General features: G+C 41.7%; 1 protein-coding gene across 3 annotated transcripts in view; it reads left to right on the top strand.

Moving 5' to 3' along the window:
• LOC137525202 (contactin-associated protein-like 5) overlaps positions 1-21,123 on the top strand; it is a 419,206-nt gene that overhangs the window by 355,416 nt on the left and 42,667 nt on the right. For all 3 annotated transcript variants that reach the window (XM_068246129.1, XM_068246130.1, XM_068246132.1), the window contains 2 exons: positions 8,165-8,295; positions 14,969-15,053. In XM_068246129.1, coding sequence (XP_068102230.1) covers positions 8,165-8,295; positions 14,969-15,053 — 216 coding nt within the window. The remainder of the gene's footprint in view (positions 1-8,164; positions 8,296-14,968; positions 15,054-21,123) is intronic.

The following is a 21,123-nucleotide window of genomic DNA, read 5'->3' as shown; positions in this document are numbered from 1 at the left end:
AATTATGGTCAGATTTCTGATCAGGCGCAGTGGGCGGAGACAGGCTCCGTCGGTTAAAAACGAAACTTAGCCGCGTCGGGGGACCGGAGGATGGTAGAATACCTGCGCAGGCACAAGGCGAGTGCAGGGTGTTGGTAGAAGCCCCAGGTAAGGAAAACTGGCTTTTTTTTTTTTTTACTAGGCCCCTTTAAAAGAATAAAAAAAAAAAAAACACCTTTCGGTTACCTAAAGTATTTTTCAATAATTTAATAACATCTCCATTCTAGCCCCGATGCCCTCTCCTAGCAACAGCGCTAATGGGAAGCATTGACTTCTCCTGCTACACTATACACTGACTTCCTGTTAGGCACGTTTCCTGTTATCTCTCTCTAGTGGTGACGTTTAGCGGCTAATACCCTCCTACCAGGAGTTATGTCAGCACACAATCTAGGGCAGCCTGAGCAGTTGTGCTATACTGAAAATAACCGCATTACCATAGCAACCTTCTTTCTATGTAAAAGTCACGCACACATCATATTAACGTGAAGAGTGCATGTTCAATCATGCCTGTGTTGTAGTGAGGGTGTTATGCAGTGCTTGTATGGGGCCCCAGGCAAGATAGCAGTTTTTGCCTACCACTGATGGTCATATGGCTTTTATTAGTAAGATGTGGTGGGTGCTAGCATGCATCAGGCCCCTAGATTCCCTTCGAGGCCCTAGGCAGTTGCCTAGAATTGCTTTGTGGATTGTTGCTTCAGGACTACGAAATGGAAATCAACCTTGCATAGCAAAGTGCCTGTGGAGGACACAAAGGCCAAAATTGCAGATAACACTACAATAAAAAGTTAAAGAGGGAACGTAACGACATACAGTAAGATCAGAAACTCTTCCTATAGCTATATCTTGCTTTATATTGGTATGTAGCCCTGTGATGTTTAGCTTTAGGCTGTTTGGGTATGTGTAATTCTCCTCCAAGAGCATTCTGGGAGACCAGAGACCTTTTTTACTGGCTTTAGAACTCTCATAACAAGCATTCCGCAAAGATCTTCTCCCAGTACTAAAGATGCTGCCGCCTGTGATACATTTCAGGATGCAAATCGAGGGAGGAGCGATTTTACAATAAGTAAACAATAGGTAAATCATTTATAAATGAAAGTGTAAAAAAATAAAATAAACAAATAAATAAGCAATTGTATTCATTATGTAATTTCCCCTGCAGTTCCCATTTGAAGGACTAACATGAATGGACACTCAAGTTTTATACAATGTGGATACAACATTTTTTCTAACATTTTGCATGGCGTTCTTTTTTAAGAGAATCTCAACTCTAATATTCTTACACTAAAAAGCATACCATTCTATTCCTTATTTTCTCCTGTGCCCCTCTGTGCTGTTTCTGCCACTCCCTGCTGCAATCCTGGCTTGTAATTAACAGTTTTAGGCAGTGTTAACAAACAAACTAACCAGCTTGTGATAGGCTCACATAAACAGAGTGTGTGAGCCATACAGAGTGTGCAGGGGGCCTGCAGTGGGTGTGTATCTCTTTTTTCCAATCACAAGCAGCCCTGCACATTCCACACATTCAAACCTTAGCCCAACAGACACGACAAAGGAAAGGAGATAAGATTTATTACAGAGACAGTGCAATTAGGAAAGGCTGCAGTAAGCCAGAGCACATTAGAACAGGCATATGAACTTATAGGATAGAAGAACTAAGGCTGAAAAATTTGTTACAGAGTCTCTTTAAGGACCTATTAAACTCAGGATGCTAGGATAATATTGCCCCTGTTTATTTCTCTAGTAAGGCTGCCTCTGGAATATGGAATTCAGTTATGGGCACCACATTACTGGAGGGATATTGCAGTTTTAGAGCAGGTGCAGAGACGGGCAACAAAATTGATACGAAAAATGGAAGGTCTCACTTACCAAGAAAGGTTAGATAAACTGGGCTTATTTAGCCTGGAGAAAAGACGCCTGTAAGGATCCCTCCTGTAGCATGTTCTGTCTGTTGCAGTGGAGCTGCAAAACGGACAGTTCTGGCTTATCTGCTTGCATTCGGTTGTGCATTCGCAATAAGTCTCATTGTCATTTGCAATTGCTCTGCAGTTCTGGGCAGCTCAGGATGCTGTCATCATTCCACCAATGGCTTACTACAGCTGAGCTGTGGCCAGATAGCCCTGGATTTCCTGCATGCATGTTGTTACATAATACCGCATGTATTTCTTATGGGAGTCCTATGTATTCACAACTAGCTAGCAAATGGTAATCAAGCCAGCTCAGGATTGAATGATTTATTCAGCTGTGTGGGAATTTGCATACCTGCATCCATTGGCTGATGCCAGCATAAAAGTCTGCCTCCCATTTCCTACCCCGCCCGTTATAGCGTACAGCTCTCTGAGTTGTTGTTGGGTCTATGCTGTGAAAGTTGTTTTTGTAAATGTATAATGCCTTGCTCTGTATTGTCATGTCTGCTGGACGTTTGCTGACCTGCGGGGGTCAGTGAAATCCTTCTGATCCTGATAGTTAGATTCTGCCTGCACCACGTTGGTGACTGGTAGTATTCCTTCTATCCTTGTTCTTCAGGACGAACTATAGCAGCGGTTGCCATTAGTTACTCTCCTACCTGTTAGTCTTGTCTATCTCAGTGTGAATGTCACCGTCGCTTAAACAGTGACTAGATTGGCTGAGCATTCCGTCTGTCTGTCTGTTGTCTGTCTTGTTAATTACCATTACTTGTGCTTTAGCTAGTTCTTGATAAATATATATGCAGACTTGCTAATATATATTTATCCATTATTTGATTCATTTGTTATTGTCTTTATTCGAGCTAGGGAGATTTTTCAGTTACTGTGTTAGCTAATCAGTTTAGCACGTTTCGGTAGGTTGCGCTTATCGTGACCACCCGTGCATACCTAGCATAGTAGTGTTGCTATTAGTTACGTTCTTTCCGGTAGTCTTGCCTGTATGGATCCTTGCTGGTGACTTTCGTTAGCCTGCTTGCTCTGCTTCTGTGGACATGACTGTGAGCTGCGGTTGCTACTAGTTACGCTCCAATCTATAGTCCTGTCTTGTATCTGTCTGAATGCTTGCTATTGCAAGAGCAGTGCAATATCACACTGCTGCAGTACCGTTGTGTCTTATTTGTAGCGATATCGGAGGCCCAAAGCTGCAGTTGCTCGGGGCAGCCTGTGTAGCCTCTTCCATTATCCAGCTCTTAGCCTTGTTGTGCTGGGTGGTCAGAAAGTATGACCACCTAGGCATTACAATGCCTTAGAGGAGCTTTAATTAACAAAATAGTATATCAAAGGGCAATGTAAAAGCTTGGCGGATGAGCTTTTTGTCCCTAGGCCTTCACAAAGGACTAGAGGACCTGATCTGCGCATGGGGGGAAAACGTTTTAGCCTTTTATTTAGGAAAGGGTTCTTTGCAGTAAGAGTGATTAAGATGTGGAATGCATTGCAACAGGAATTAGTTATGGAAAATTCTATACCTGCATTTAAAGGGGGCTTAGATGCTTACTTTGCGTTGAAAGACATCCATGGCTACAATTACTAGGTAATGCCCAGTGGTGTTGACCTAGGGATTTTATCTGATTGCCATCTGTACTTCCTCTGGATCAGCAGGGATATGCGAGGGAGAAGACTGATGTTTAACTTTGTTCTCAGGTTGAACTCGATGGACTTATGTCTTTTTTCAACCCAAATAACAATGTAACTATGAAAACGTAAAGCTAAAGTGTCTATAGAGGGCAAAGGTATCAATATTGCTGATAAAATGACAGTGAAAAGGTAAACTGCTCCCACTAATGGCCGGTGTGGTAATTGCATGTTTGTTTTTGTAGTTCTACGGTAAATTTTAATGTAAGTATTTTGTCTGCTGTCCAGACAGTGACCGGTATAATTATACTAAAATAACAGCGGCAATCAGCGCCGGCACAGTCACTGTGTAATTAGGTTGCGGGGTTACCGGGATCCTAAATATTAAAGCGCACAGGTGCAGGTCGCAGGGAGGCATCAATCACCAGCTAGACATGTAATTACTGAGCAAAATAATTGAAAACAAGATTTATTTTTGCAAATGTGCGCCGTGCTGCTATGAAAATTCAATTTGCAATAGATCTTGGAGTGTGTAATATTCTTACAGGATTTGCTTCACGTTGCTTTCCCCAAAGACAAGGGAGTTGTTTAAAGTCAGGTCACAGCGATTTCCTTGTCCCCCTTTACTCTTGTCTGTATCTGTGTACAAGCTTCTAGATAAACTGATGAGTAATTCCCCTTTACAGTACGTGGACAGAAGCCCCTCCTCCACGGGGCGGGATTTGTACTTTTTACCACCCAAGGCCCAGTATCACCAGCAGCCCCCCAGACTGAAAGCATCCTAAACTCCACCCCTAACACAGCAGGGATTAGATTGTAAACTCCTCTGAGGACAGTTAGTGAAGTGATAGCAGAGATTGCATTATAAACTCTTCTGAGGACAGTTAGTGACATGATGGCAGGGATTAGACTGTAAACTCCACTGAGGAAAGTTAGTGACATGATGGCAGGGATTATATTATAAACCCTTCTAAGGACAATTAGTGACATGATAGCAGGGATTAGATTGTAAACTCCTCTGAGGACAGTTAGTGACATGATGGCAGGGATAAGATTGTAAGATCCTCTGAGGACAGTTAGTGACATGATGGCAGGGATTAGACTGTAAACTCCACTGAGCAAAGTTAGTGAGTGACATGATGGCAGGGATTATATTATAAACTCTTTTAGAAAAATTAGTGACATGATGGCAGGGATTAGATTGTACACTCCTCTGAGGACAGTTAGTGACATGATGGCAGGGATTACATTATACGATCTTCTGAGGACAGTTAGTGACATGATGGCAGGGATTAGATCATAAACTCCACTGACTACAGTTAGTGACATGATGGCAGGGATTACATTATAAGATCCTCTGAGGACAGTTAGTGACATGATGGCAGGGATTAGACAGTAAATTCCACTGTGGAAAGTTAGTGACATGATGGCAGGGATTATATTATAAACTCCTCTAAAAACAATTAGACATGATGGCAGGGATTAGATTGGAGACACCTCTGAGGACAGTTAGTGACATGATGGCAGGGATTAGATCATAAACTCCTCTGAGGACAGTTAGTGACATGATGGCAGGGATTACATTATAAAATCCTATGAGGACAGTTAGTGACATGATGGCAGGGATTAGATTGCAAGCACCTTGGCGAGTGGCACATTTAGTGAGTGACAGCTCAGAGCTCAGAGATCACTGTAAGTGCCCGTTCACTGCTCCTTCATCCACCGAGTGCCGGATCCGGCTGTTGGTAGCCGCCCACCTCTATGACCAAACTCTGTGTAGCAGGACAAATGTTCGGCAGGCTAACTGTGACTGCCACACTGCTGCCTACAGACCGCCCCTTGCTTTCCTGGTGCCCTAGGCCATGGTCTTTGTGGTATTCCCTGAAATCCGGCCATGCTTCTCCAGTCCTTTCTTGTAGGTGAGTCAGGTGCTTCAGGATGTGATCTCTTGTGAAAGTTTCATCAGATCTGTTAAGAAGTATGCCTGAAATTGGGTGTGATAGGTCAGCTGCAGGCACAAATCTTAGTAAATCGTCTAACACAGGGGTGGGCAAACTATGGCCTGCACCCAGCACGTTAGGCTATTTCATCCGGCCCCTTCGATGTAGTACCACATTCAGTCTCAGGATATTCCACAAAGGATGTGTTTACCGGGACATTAAGTTGATTTCAAACACATGTTTATGGCTTTAAAGAGACTCCGTAACAAAAATTGCATCCTGTTTTTTATCATCCTACAAGTTCCAAAAGCTATTATAATGTGTTCTGGCTTACTGCAGCACTTTCTGCTATCACAGTCTCTGTAATAAATCAATGTATCTTTCCCTTGTCAGACTTGTCAGCCTGTGTCTGGAAGGCTGCCAAGTTCTTCAGTGTTGTGGTTCTGCTATGAATTCCCCCTTCCAGGCCCCTCTATGCACACTGCCTGTGTGTTATTTAGATTAGAGCAGCTTCTCTCTTCTCTCTTATCTTTTACAAGCTGGATAAATCGTCCTCTGAGCTGGCTGGGCTTTCACATACTGAAGAATTACAGACAAGGGCAAAGCTGTTTGCAGGAGAAAAAAGAGCAGCCTGAAACTTCAGTGCATGATAACTGCAGGGAGAAAGAAACACACAAATGATCTCTTGAGATTCAAAAGGAAGGCTGTATACAGCCTGCTTGTGTATGGTTGTATTTTCTATGTGTGGACATACAGTACATCAACCTACTTCCTGTTTTGGTGGCCATTTTGTTTGTTTATAAACAAACTTTTAAAAACTGTTTTTAACCACTTTTTAATGTGTCGAGGAGCGGCGAAATTGTGACAGAGGGTAATAGGAGATGACCCCTAATGCACTGGTATGTTTAATTTTGTGCGATTTTAACAATACAGATTCTCTTTAAAGATAACTGAAGACGAAAAAGATGGTAAGAAATTACATACTTACTGTGAGAAAACGCGGAAAAGCCGCCGCATGTGCTGAAAGCAAGGCGGCTGATTCCGCGTAGGCACGCATCTGGTAGTGTTGTAGAACGTGGAAAGGCCGCCGCATGTTCTAATAGCAAAGCGGTTGTTTCCGCGTCCAAGGTGGCGGTTTGTACGCAGCAGCATGCCTTTGGAGTGGCTGGGTCTGTTAGTCCACATAGATGGATGAAGAGCTACGCGCGCGTGGGCCAGAAGTCAGGACCTTTATACCAGCAGGGGAAGTGTCAGCTGATCAGGACGATCAGCTGATTCCTGCTGGACTCATGATTGGCTGGACTCATGATGAGTGGCTCGGGCGGGGCAGCAGAGTTCAGCTACTATATATTCTGCTTGCTTGTCAGTTGCTGGTTGTCTGCCATTGCAAACACTTTGTGGAAGCATTCAGACCATAGTCAGATCCTTACAGTGTGTTTGAACCAGGTAGACCTGGGAATTCATACTGAGCCAGATTACCTTGTACTGTTTATTTGTTAGACCACTTCCAGGGTGTTGAGATCAAGGCCCTCACACCCCAGACTAGGAATACTGTGTATCTTCTGTGTATTCTCTAGCATAGTTCCAGGGTGTTGAGATCAAGGCCCTCACACCCAAGACTAGGGAACTGTATTGTCTTTGTGTTATATTCCAGACTAGTTCCAGGGTGTTGACGATTACGGACCTCACACCCAAGACTAGGGAATTGTATTATCATTTATGTTATATTCCAGACTAGTTCCAGGGTGTTGACGATCACGGACCTCACACCCAAGACTAGGGAATTGTATTATCATTTATGTTATGCTCCAGACTAGTTCTAGGGTGTTGTGACTACGGACCTCACACCCCAGACTAGGATTGTGCTATTACTGTATTATGTTAGCCCAGTCCAGGGCAATACCTTTCATATTAGCTGCAGGGCTTCCTGCAACCCAGCCTCGGTCCCTCGCCCAGGGGTCCACAGGCTACAGGAATATCACCCACAGTCAGGGGTGAATTCCTCAGGAGTCTTAGGCCGCCAGCTCCTCTGGTGGTCCCCACTCAGAGTTGTTACTGTTGCACCAAACACTCTCACTATTCTGGTGTCCAGAGGTTAGCAATACATCTGTATTATCGCTGATTCTGCAGATCATCGATAATCAGGCGTATATCTGCATTCTTGGTGGTACTGCAGATCGCCAATAATCATATTCTCTCTGCATGCTGACACCAATCGTTACACTTACCTAAGAAGTGGGAAGCCCCTGGATCTTATAGCAGCTACCCACGTCGTCCTCTGATCCCCCACCCCTGCCTGGGACCCTTCCTCAGGCCGTGCTACTCTTCTGGCACAAGCTTGGCTGTGCTGCTCCCGAGTGAGCATGGACATACTTGCGCAGCAGCACAAGCAGCTGTGCATTACTGCGCAGGCGCAGGCGTACTTGGACAGTCGCAGTGCAGCCATGTTCGGGTCTGAAGAGGATTCTAGCCCTGAGGTTCCTGCTGACAAGCCTTTGTTGGTAATGTTCGGAGGGAGTCCTTGCTCTTTGACAGGAGACCGGAGGATGGCATGGAAAGCCCCTATATGATCGGGTACATTTTAAAGAACCGATATTGAAGTGATCACAAGGCTAAAATTACACCCCTCTCTCTATTTCTCTCTTCCAGGTAGTATGCAAGTGAGATACAAAATTGGCAAAGAAGGACTTTATGTCTTCACACTGGACTCCAAGAGGCTGGATGACCGAAAACTGCACAATGTGAGGATCAGCCGAGAGGGGAAAGAGTTAACAGTACAGGTAAGGTCATACTAACCAGTGCTGATCGTAATGGAAAAAGCTACGCTTACGGATCATTACGCGTAATTTTACGCTATTACGCATTACGAAATTACGCTTACGGCATAGACATTCAATTTCGGTACATGTCTGTAATTACGCATTGCCCTTACGCAATTACGCGTAAGAATACCGTAATTCAAGTTGTTACGTTATAGGCTTACGCGTAAATTCCTACTAGCAATTAATGCGTAAGGTCATGCTGCCAAGCGGAAAAGTTGACGCATGGATCAATGTTAGGTAGCCGCCGACTTTAAGGGTTAATAGCAAAGCCCCCTTAAGTGCTAAGGGGGGTCTCGGAAGGGGAGGGGCAGCCAAGCTTTCCCCTCCCCCTCCGAGCCCTTGTCCAATCCAAGGACAAGGGGCTCTTCTCCACCTCCGATGGGCGGTGGAGGTGGAGGCCGCGATTTCCTGGGGGGGAGGTTCATGGTGGCATCTGGGAGTCCCCTTTAAAAAGGGGTCCCCCAGATGCCCACCCCCACTCCCAGGAGAAATGAGTATAGAGGTACTTGTACCCCTTACCCATTTCCTTTAAGAGTTAAAAGTAAATAAACACACAGACACTTTGAAAAAGTATTTTAATTGAACAAAAAACATAACCACGAAAAAAGTCCTTTAATATTCTTAATTAACCATTAATACTTACCTGTCCCTTTAAAAGCCAGTTCCCACGCAATATCCTCGGAAATATACTAATCAGTTACAATGTAACAAAACTATTACAATGTAACAACTTTGTTACTTTGTAACACCACCGCACCCGACGTCACTCGCCGCCACCGCCGCGTCTGCGCTGACCCGACAGAGCTCTGAGCTATATAGCTCAGAGCTCCCTAAGCATCTTTGTATTTGGGCTCCAAGGAGCCCCATTGGTCCTTAGCAGACCAATGGGGTTCCTTTAAATCAGAAGGAACCCCATTGGTCTGCTAAGGACCAATGGGGCTCCTTGGAGCCCAAATACAAAGATGCTAAGAGAGCTCTGAGCTATATAGCTCAGAGCTCTGTCGGGTCCGTGCGGGACGCTAAGTCCCCGCCGCCTCCCGCTGTCCTCCCCGCCTCTTCCACATGTCACCCACATGTCACCCACATGTGGGTGACATGTGGGTGACAGATGTGGGCGGGGCTGACAGCGGGAGGCGGCGGGGACTTAGCGTCCCGCACTGAAGTAAGTAAAACTCTTCCCACTTGGGGGAATCTATGAAAATAAAACACTATTGTTACCTGTGCAAAAAAAACTGACATTTTCCGCATTTAAAAGACATTTTTGCCCTTGAAACTTAAAAATCGATTTTCTCAAAAACTATAAGGTCTTTTTGAAAAAAAATTTTTTCCTCTTATTCCCACTGATCCCCTTAATATACCCTGTAAATTTGGTGTTTCTAAATTTTAAGCAGGCTTTGCTATTAACCGTTAAAGTCGGCGGGTTTTTAAATGTATCTATTTTTCCTTTGAAACTTTAACATCGATTTTCTCAAAAACTATAAAGTCTTTTTGAAAAAAAATTTTTTCCTCTTATTCCTTCTGATCTCCTTAATATATTCTCCAAATTTGAGGCTCTTAGCACTTAAGGGGGCTTTGCTATTAACCCTTAAAGTCGGCGGCTTTTTTATATTATACGGGAGCGTAATATTACGCGATTACGGCAGACTGTGTAATTTCAATGGGAGTTTACTGTCTTACGCGTAATTTGTTACGCGTAAAACGTAACCCACGGTCTACGCGTAATTAATTACGCGTAATACCGTAACCTTACACGTAACGCTTACGGTGCATTTGTAGTGAATTACGATGCGTAATTACGCTAATGCGTAATTTCGGCCCAGCACTGATACTAACCATACTAATCACTAACCAAAGGGAGCATCAGCAGCTAAGTAGGGATGGACACCATGTCTGAAGAGTAGTTTAGGTTGCCTCTTGAATAAGAGCAGCAAAGGAAGTGTCAGATCTGGTTGGTGGACTGTTGAGTGATTATCTCTTTCATTTTCAGAGCCTTTTGGTTTTGATAGCCTTTCTCAGGTTTGATTAGAGCAGCATAAGATAGACCAGTGATTGTACTGCCATGTTGAACATATGCCACCACCAACAGTATTTTATTTGCACTGTCGACTTTATTGCTTACTCTCAGGATCAAAGTGATGTAGCCTTGTTTTCGAATCAGGTCATTTCAGGACACTGCTGGAAAGCAAGGCCTTTCTTGTACTTTTCCTAATCACACCAGCATGTGGCATTCCAAACGTATCGTCTATTTTTCATTTATGGCTCTTAATATTTATATTTCAGTCTATCTTTAGCAATTAGCCTATTGACTAAATGAAAACAACGATGTTTGAAGGAGGCGCTATTTGTTAGTTACGCAATCTATAATGAGTATATGTCACCACCAATATTATGTAGAGTCGAAAAGCTGTATTGCTAATTAATATACTGTAATTCCCCTGGAGATATAAAAATAATTTTAAAAGGATAAAAAGGATTGGCAGCAGGAGGAATCCTCCTCCACAAGTTAGTTAGGACATTTGGTCAGTGGCGCCCTTCATCAACCTACTTTGACTAAATGAGAGCGAACAAACAAACAAAACCTAACATATTATCATACATTTGTCATTCTTGCTTACAGTATTTTCCTATACAGTATACAGGTGAAAATTGTGAAAAAGTCCATTTATTTTAGTAATTCACCTTAAAAGGCGAAACCAATATGCGAAATAGACTCATTACATGAACAAGATATGTCAAAATGTCAGATTCATCCAAATGCACCTGCAAAGGGCTCCTATTCCATATATTAGTTTCACCTTTTAAAGGGAATCTAAAGTGAAAACAAACTTATAAGATAATAAATTGTATGTGTAGTAAATCTAAGAAATACAACAATAGTAGTAAAGATATGAGACTCATATTGTTTCCAGTACTGGAAGAGGTTAGAAACTTTTGTTTTTATCTATGCAAAAGATCTTCTCTGAGCTCTCCACCCAACTTGGGTCAACCCAACTTGGGTTGGCTACAGTGCTGTTTTCTGAAGCACTTATCCATCAAAGAAACAGTAAAAGACAACTGCAGATAAGAAATAAAGAGAAATCGAGAGCTTACTATAGTGTAGTAATTCTGACCAATATAGTGTAAAGAAACAATGTAAGTTTATACTCACAAAGGGGGGTTGCCCTCAAGCAACCACTATTAAGACGGTAGGGGAACTTTACCCTCCCCTCGGGGTAGATTGAGATGTTGCTCTCTGTAGACCAGGAAAAACGGGGATAGACCTCCAAAGGTGCACTCAAGGTATCTTATACCAAAGAAACAGAGGCACCAAAAGGATAAATCAATGTTTAACCACTTCAGCCTTCAGTCATTTTTCACCTTATGCATCCGAGCAATTTTCACCTCCCATTCATTCGCCAATAACTTTATCACTACTTATCACAATTAATTGATCTATATCTTGTTTTTTTCCACCACCAATTAGGCTTTCTTTGGGTGGTACATTTTACTAAGAATTATTTTTTTCTAAATGCATTTTAATCGGGAATATTAAGAAAAAATGGAAAACAAAATCATTATTTCTCAGATTTCGGCCATTATAGCATTAAAACAATACATGCTACCATAATTAAAACCTATGTATTTTATTTGCCCATTTGTCGTGATTATTACACCATTTAAATTATGTGCCTATCATGATGTATGGTGCCAATATTTTATTTAAAAATAAAGGTGCATTTTTTCAGTTTTGCTTCCATCTCTATTTACAAGCTTATAATTTAAAAAATATTAGTAATATACCCTCTTCACATGCATATTAAAAAACTTCAGACCCTTAGGTAACTATTTATGTTTTTATTTTTTTTAATTGTAATCTTTTTTTTCATCAGAAATTTTATTTGGGTAATTCTTGGTGTGGGAAGGAAAAAGTTAACTATTTGGCCACAAGATGGCCACAGTCTAGGGACTTAGATCAATGAATGGGAAATATGTTCCCATTCATTGATCTCCGGGATAACGGGCGGCGGCACAGGAGTGTGCAGCACCGCAGCAGCATCCTTCTAGACGTAGTAGAAACGTCCAAAAGGCTAAAGTAGTTAAATAAAAAGAGGGGAAGTGGTACTCAGCTCTCCATAGAAGAATCCATAAGATAAATGTTCTAAAAATTATTTTAATAGTGTGCTCCAAAAATTGTGACGTGTTTCATGGGATACAGCCCACTTCCTCAGGCAGTGGAACAGGAGCAGCTGATCCATTTTCTGAGCAAGCGCAATGCCTCAATAAGATCTTAATGCAGGGATGTTCAAAGGCTCATTAGCTCTGCTCTGTTTTATAGTTTAAAATACAGAGTGTAGTTTGTACACTGCAAATATTAGAGGATGATGCAATGCTATTACAAAAAGCTATATAACTGAAAATAAAAATATGAGACTCCTTTCTTTGCTACTAATGTTCTATTCTTTATCCGTACTACACAAACAATTATTATTATTATTATTATTTTTCTTGTTTGCTTTAAAGGGAATCCGTACTCTAAAATTCTTACAATAAAAAGCATACCATTCTATTCATTATGTTCTCCTGGGATCCTCTGTGCTGTTTCTGCCATTCCCTGCTGCAATCCTGGCTTGTAATGGCCCGTTTTAGGCAGTGTTTACAAACAAAAGACATGGCTGCTAACAGCATGTGATAGGCAGAGAGTAGCTCAGTGTGTGAGTCATACAGGGCCTGCAGGGGGCGTGGAGAGGGTGTGTATAGCTTCTATGCTATCACAAGCAGAGCTACACATTCCAGCCTGAGTGCCTGAGCCCGACAAAGACGACAGAGGAGAGAAGATTAGATCATATAACAGAGATAATACAGCCACTGTGCAACTAGGAAAGGCTGTAGTAATTCAGACCACATTAGAACAGGTATAGGAACTTATAGGATAGAAGAAATAAGGCTGAAAATGTTGTTACAGAGTCTCTTTAAAGAGGAACTCCAGTGAAAATAATGTAGTAAGAAAAGTGCTTCATTTTTTTACCATAATTATGTATAAATGATTTAGTCAGTGTTTGCCCATTGTAAAATCTTTCCTCTCTCCGATTTACATTCTGACATTTATTACATGGTGACATTGTTACTGTGGGCAGGTTATGTAGCTGTTTCTAGCTGTTCTGGCTGTTACAGACAGCTGGAAACAGCCATTTCCTGTCTGTGAACATTGTTACATTGTGGCAGTTTGCCCAGAGTACCGTGGTACCCAGAGCTTCTTGTGGGAGGGGTTTCAGCACAAAATCAGTCATACAGCGCCCCCCTGATGGTCTGTTTGTGAAAATCATTATATTTCTCATGTAAAAGTGGGTATCAGCTACTGATTGGGATAAAGTTCAATTCTTGGTTGGAGTTTCTCTTTAAGTTGAATTACTGAAATAAATGGACTTTTGCACTATATTTTAATTTTTCATGTTTCACCTGTGTATGTCTCACTCTATTTACAATATTGTGAGAGGCCAATAAGGAGTCTTTCACCCAATTTCTATCGGCAATATTGAAAACCGCAAATGGCAAAAAGTCCTCCAAGGACCATTTTTAAAGCAGCCATCCATTAAGACGCTAGAAAGGTTAACCTTCTAGCAAAACGTTCTTTTTTTATTACAATGCACAATCTCTTATGCAGCACATCGAAATCCATTATTCCTGCAGAAACTTGTGAGAGTAGAACGCCGTTCTGGCATATTTTGGAAGAAAATTATAAGACAATGTGTGACCTTTTCCCACCATTCATTGCTAAAAGACACCAGCAAATGTTTTAGCGACAAGCTCAGAAATGAATGAAATGGTGGAATGTGAAGATGAATATATATTTTCAGTGCTCTGAGTCTGAAGACACCATTTTTATGAGCTGGTATAAAAGAACAAAAGTTGAGTTTAATAGGCGTCCCTGCCTCCTGTAGGCTGGAATTTCCTGGGATATTATTATGCTGTGTGGTTGTATAATTTTGTAATTTATCTGCATTTATATCTGACATTCACTCACGACGTGGTGCGCACTTACATAGATTAAGTCTAATAGCGCGTTACATTGTACTATTATTGCTGGTGATATAAAAAAAGGTTGGGGGTGACATTCTTTTGGAGGATTGCTTAAAGCGGTATAAAACCCTGACATAATATTCAATAAAAACATGTTTTCCTACTTTTCATATGCCATACGGTTATCATATTTGCTTTTGTTCATAAGTATTATTATTCATTTAGAAATTACAAGTTCCCAAAAGTACATGGTTTTATTCATTATGTATTGAAGGCAGAAATGCTTTGAGTGTCTGTCTGTGTCCAGGAGCTTCTGCACAGTCAGAGAATGTGTCACATTTCTCACTTGAAACAATTAAGTAAACACAAGATAACATTATCTAAAGTTTGGATGTGTCCAGATTTCTCTGCACTGAACTTTGAAGTCCTGTGTGTAACCCTTTCAATGCTGTTCTAGTTAAAAAAAATGCTGGTAATATATAATATGCTGTAAATAATGTTTTAGAGAAAAGAAGAATTGCTGAGTTTCATTCCGCTTTAATATTATGTTGTTGTTTTTTGCTTAATTTTGTACAATTTTTTTATTTATTTTTTATTTTCCCTACAGATTAAAACCTCTGCTTTTAATTTTTAGGTTGACAAGATAATGAAACACCATTATTTTCCATTGGATATCTACTTCAAAGCCATCAAATCTCTTACTTTGGGGAAAGTAGTAGGTGAGTGTTGTTCTTTTTGATTAACTTTTTAAAGCATGATTGTCAGCCACAGAATCAAATTCCATTTACCCACTACTCTGTAGCCTGCAACCTGAACCTGCATTGCAAGCATTCCAATCGAATCAGAAATGTTTCTGCTGTAATAAATCTTATCTCAGTCAGTCTGGCTCTATTTGGTACATTGGCAGCAAAATAGTCCGCGCTCTTCCTTCAGTATGGCAATCAATTATGTCAATAAACGTCCTTAGGGTACAGACTCACCAGATCCTGAGGTCTAACGACCAGCTCTCGCATCCGGGCTGTAGGCCCCCCCCGTCGCCTCTCGGGCACTGTGTCGGTGGTTCAAGTGGATCCTTGTCCGGCCTGTAATCACTCCTAGAGGGATGACCAGCTTCCTGATGTGCTTAAGCTTGTGGATAAAAAACGACAGAGGACCAGCCTCTAATGGTGCATTACTTCTTTTAATAAAATAGGCATAAAATGTCCATAAAAACAATATGGCGGTAGTAGGCGGGCAATGTACACAGTTGGGGTAAGAGGAGCGGTGGCCCGCTCTCTCCCCGCTCTGGTATTACCACACTCTTTCGCCGTTAAAAATCGCGCTCTCTCCAGATACACCACTAGTACAGACCGACCGGGCTCACGCTGTTGCGCACATCCGAGTTGACATCACAAGGAGGCTCCGCCCTACGCGTTCATCAGGGGCTACTCCCAGTGACGTCCTTCATGTCCTATAAGGCCCAAAGCCCTCCCCTCGGTCCTCCCGGAGGTAACTCCTCCCTTACAGTCAAATCCACGTGACTACAATGTCGCCATAGCAACCTTCCTCAGCGTTCCCCCTACTGGTGAGAGTCACGGTTACACTCTGTGATGTCCTCTCACACAATACGTGGAAGCAGATAGTATGCATTCACTTTAATAAACCACTGAACAGGAAGTCTTGATATCAATAAAAGATTGCAACATAATTTTAAAGTGACATATGCATTATTATCATGGATATATTTCATTAGAGATATAAGATCATTATCATTTCAACAATGGAGCATGTAGGGCTAATATTAGTGATTTTAAAATTATTATGTGGTAATCTAACTTAAAAATCACTAATATTAGCCCTACATGCTCCATTGTTGAAATGATAATGAACAAGAATGCAGCAGATCAGGTGTTTCTGACATTTTTGTCAGATCTGACAAGATTAGCTGCATGCTTGTTTCTGGTGTTATTCATACACTATTGGAGCCAAAGAGATCAGCAGGACTGCCAGGCTACTGGTATTGTTTAAAAAGAAAAAAAAATATGGCAAACTCCATATACTTCTCGCCTCAGGTTCCCTTTAAAGATACTCTGTAACAAAAATGTCATCCTTTTTTCTACTATCCTACAAGTTCCTAAACATATTCTAATGTGCTCTGGCTTACTGCAGCACTTTCTACTATCACTGTCTCTGTAATAAATCATCTTATCTTTCCCCTGTCGGATTTGTCGCCCTGTGCCTGGAAGGCTGCCAACTCTTCAGTGTTGTTGATCTCTTATGCACGTCCCCCTCCAGGCCCCCTCTATGCACACTCCCGTGTGTTTTATTTATATTAGGCAGACTCTCTGCTCTCTTGTCAGTGAGAGAAGAGAGCTGCCTGCCTTTTACAAGCTGGATAAATCATACTCTGAGCTGGCTGGGCTGTCACATATTGAGGAATTACAGACAACGGGCAGAGCTATCTGCAGGAAGAAACAATCAGCCTGTCACTCTTCAGTAGATGAGAGCTGCAGGGGGAGGAAGGTAAACACACAAATGACCTCTTGAGATTCAAAAGGAAGGCTGTATACATTCTGCTTGTGTATGGATGTATTTTCTATGTGTGGACATACTGTAAATCAACCTACTTCCGGTTTTGGTGGCCATTTTGTTTGTTTATAAACAAACTTTTCAAAATAGTTTTTGACTACTTTTAATGCGGCGGGGAGCGGCAAAATTGTGACAGAGGGGAATAGGAGATGTCCCTTAAGGCACTGGTATGTTTACTTTTGTGCGATTTTAACAATACAGGTTATCTTTAAGATTTAAGGCAAGTAGCAAGTCCTGAAGCATTCACATAACAAAAGTAGTTTCAAAGTGCATCCTTAAAGTCCACTTTACCCACTTTATTGTGCTTCTATGTCCATTTGATCTAAATGGGTGTTAGGCTATAATTGCAATCAAGGGAGAGCTGTACAAGAAATACAGGTTTGAACACATGCACTCTTAAGCCTGCTGGGCATGTTGCCCTACAGACATGGCAAAAGCCTGCAGGCTAGAAATGTGTTCTGCTGCTTTGTGGGGGTGGAGTTTGGACAAAGCGTTGTGCAAGTTACATCTCATGGCAGCTGGCCTACTGTACATGCTAGAGTTTCATCTACCTTGTGTACAATGGCTTTAGTTTTGTTTGTCTAGATCCAGCTCCATCCTGCGGGTGGCACTGCAGGGAATGAGCGCTCTAAAAGCGCATCACTCAGACATACCCAAAAGGCGTGTCTATGGAAAAGGTAAGAGAGACAATGGTAAGGCGCTTCTTCAGGAAGGCGGGGTAAGGAGGGAAACAATGTGCTTGATTTTCGATGTCGCCTTAGGATGCAGCATGCCAGATCATTAATGTGCACCTGAGATGTGGGAATGAGTTCTACCTTACTTACCTGGGGCTTCTTTCAACCCCCTGTAGCCTTACCGGTCCCTTGGGTCCGCCTGGTCTGTGCTGTAGTGCCCCTCTGAAAGGTGGGGCTACTGAGCATGCATGACCTTAGCTGCGTGCCTTTCCAATCACGCTCCTGTGGCTGGGAGAATCTGTCCATATGCAGTGAATCTGGGCCTAGAGACACCGCAGAGTGGATTGGGAGGAAACCAAAGGAACCTGTAGGGCTATGGGAAGGGGGGAGGGGGGGAAGGAAAAAGCCCCAGGTAAGATAGAACTTGCCCCCCCATCTCAGGTTTACTTTAAGCATCTTCAGAGTTTATACATATTTTACTGATTATCTACCATTTTAGAGTGTAATTAACTTTTTTGGCCTCCTGGACGTACTAGCTACGCCCAGGAGGCCATGTGCGCGTCTGCGCGCTCCCGCGGCCTCTCCTGGCCCACGGTTCGTTAGCCAGGCAATCAGTGAATCGGACTATGGTGCCCGATCACTGATTCCTCTCCCCCGCAGAAAAAGCGACAGCTTCTCTCGGAAGCTTCGCTTTTTTTGGCTGTTGCCTTCCCCATGCGTCATGTAAACAAACTCATGGTGTAGAAAAGTGGAGTCGCTACAACCACCGATGCATAACCCAAAGGAGCAGGGATCATGAGTCTCAAAACGTACAGGCAAACAAAGATGTCCCGCTACACCATGGATAGCTATGATTAAGGAGCCTTGAGCTCCGATACGCGTCAGCCTTTTTGTTCTACTGATGTGCCAATAAAATTGAAGGAAGTTTTTTACCCATCCATGGTGTAGCGGGACATCTTTGTTTGCCTAAACAAACTCATGGCCGCCATCTTGTGGCCAAAAAGTAAAACTACAACTAAAAGTAAAAAAAATAAAATTCAACACACATTTACATCATAAAAACTACTGTTTCCATCCCACCCTCCCAAAAATACCCAAATAAAATGTTTAATATATAAAAAAAAAACAAAAAAAAATTACAATAAAAAAACAACAACATGTAAATATTTACCTAAGGGTCGAAACTTTTTAAATATCAATGTAAAGATGAAATATTTCTATATTTTTTTTATTTTAAACTTGTAAATAGTGATTGATGCTAAACAGAAAAAATGCACCTTTATTTCCAAATAAAATATTGTCGCCATACATTGTGATAGGGACAGAATTTTAAAGGTGTAATAACCGGGACATATGGGAAAATACAATACGTGAGTTTTAATTATGGAGGCATATATTATTTTAAAACTATAATGGCTGAAAACTGAGAAATAATGATTTTTTCCGGTTTTTTTCTTATTCTTCCTGTTAAAATGCATTTACAGTAAAGTGGCTCTTAGTAAAATGTACCCCCCAAACAAAGCCTAATTTGTGGCGGAAATAACAAGATATAGATCAGTTCATTGTGATAAGTAGTGATAAAGTTATAGGCTAATGAATGGGAGGTGAACATTGCTTGGATGCATAAAGTGAAAATGACTGAAGGCTGAAGTGGCTAATAAAATATCTATAAAATGTACCAATATCTTACTACAGCAAATCTTAACCCTATTCTCACACAGAACCTACCCTCTATGATCCCTAACCTTAAACATGGCTGATTTTAACCCCCCCCCCCCCCCCCGTCCCCCCCAGCAAACCTTAACTACCACCCCCCCCACACACACACACACACACACACACACACACACACACACACACACACACACACACACACACACACACACACACACACACACACACACACACACACACACACACACACACACTAGCCTAAAAAGATTGTAAAAAAAAAAATGTTGGGATGTTGCCATAGGGACTATTACAAATAGTGGTTATTTGTAGCCATATTGTGTCGTATTGTGCATTGTTGGCGGCCCAGACACACGCTCTCTATCAGGCTCTGGGGTGTCCAAATTTCACAGTATGGCCGCTATTTATATGCCACTTATGGCGGCTCCCAAGTTTCTGCCATATGCAGCCACACAAATTCTCTGCTTCCCTTTGAAGTCCCTTTAGTTGGAAACAAAGGAAAGAGGTCCAGGAAGACAAAGTGCTTTAGAAAAGTCAGTAATGGCAACGGAACCCTTCAGATTTGATTGTGAACAGAAGGGGCAAGGAAAATCTCGAGGGTAGGCAAAGATTTTTATGTAAAGTTTAGTGTTATATTTCCCCCACCTCTATTGCATACATAATATCTTTGTAGACGTGATATTTCACACATTAGGCTACATTAAAATTGACATTGATCTTTCATTTCAAAGATACTATTGACTGATGTCCTTAATGTAAAATAATAGCTCGCAGCCTTCATAGATAAAATACCGCCGATTAACAATATGAAGATGTGGCGTGATTCACTCAGTGTCGTGTTAGGTTTTATTGATTTGTACTTAAATCCTCCTCAACAGTGAGATGAGATAAAATGACTGCAGAAATTGTTTTATCGTCTCCTCTTCTTGCAGCCGGATTAGGTTATATCACCTAAAGATAGATTTCCTGCGCACGTTTGGCCAAGATCAACACTCAAAAAATACCTTCTCAAGATTTAAAAAAAGAAGTATTTGAGATGATGATGATACATTTTGTTACAATGTTGTATTCATATAATTATATTAATAATAATAACAATAACAATAATAATAATAATAATAATAATAATAATAATAATAATAATAATTGTATTAATATTATTATTATTATCCAATGTATTGTGCTGGTATAATTCTCAGCAGCCACAGGCATAGTGTAAGATGGCTGTTGGGCTGGTTTTCTGATTGGTGTGTTGGGAGGCGGGTCCAGGGAGGGATAGCTGATTGGCTGCCATGCGTCTGTTGACTCTGGGGTGAGGAGTACATTTTCGGATCCTTTATAATGTATAGGGAGCAGGTTAAACACACCATGGGCTTGATTCAAAAAGCAGTGCTAACGCATAGCACGACTGTGTTATGCATTTAGTACGCAATGTGATGCGTGTGAGGTTTGCGCGCGTAAAGATTTCCATGCGCGCACTAACATGGCAAAGTGCGCGTATTACTATGCTTCAACTAGGGATGGTCGTAGTCAGCCAACTTCGCTACGCTGGAACTACTCGAAGTTCTACCCAATTGCGCTTCACAAACTACGGCTACGAAATCAGAAACTTCACTACGTTTGCATTTCGTAGACTGCGCGTTAAAATACGGAAGCTTCGCGTAGCGTGAAGCATAGTTGATGCGGACGCCTATGCCCTTATGCGGAAAAATGTCCGCAATAATCCGCTAACTATGGGCATGGGTGAACTAATATAAGCGTACATTCCACCTTCCAATACAGAATAGTATACGTATAGAAGGGCAATAATATTTTTGCGCATGCGCAATGATCCTTATAGTTGCAGTTACCGCAC

This window comes from Hyperolius riggenbachi, chromosome 7 (assembly GCF_040937935.1).
Source record: "Hyperolius riggenbachi isolate aHypRig1 chromosome 7, aHypRig1.pri, whole genome shotgun sequence".
Classification (NCBI taxonomy): domain Eukaryota; kingdom Metazoa; phylum Chordata; class Amphibia; order Anura; family Hyperoliidae; genus Hyperolius; species Hyperolius riggenbachi.
Note: the sequence above shows the minus strand (reverse complement) of the source record. Positions and strands in the feature narration are given on the sequence as shown.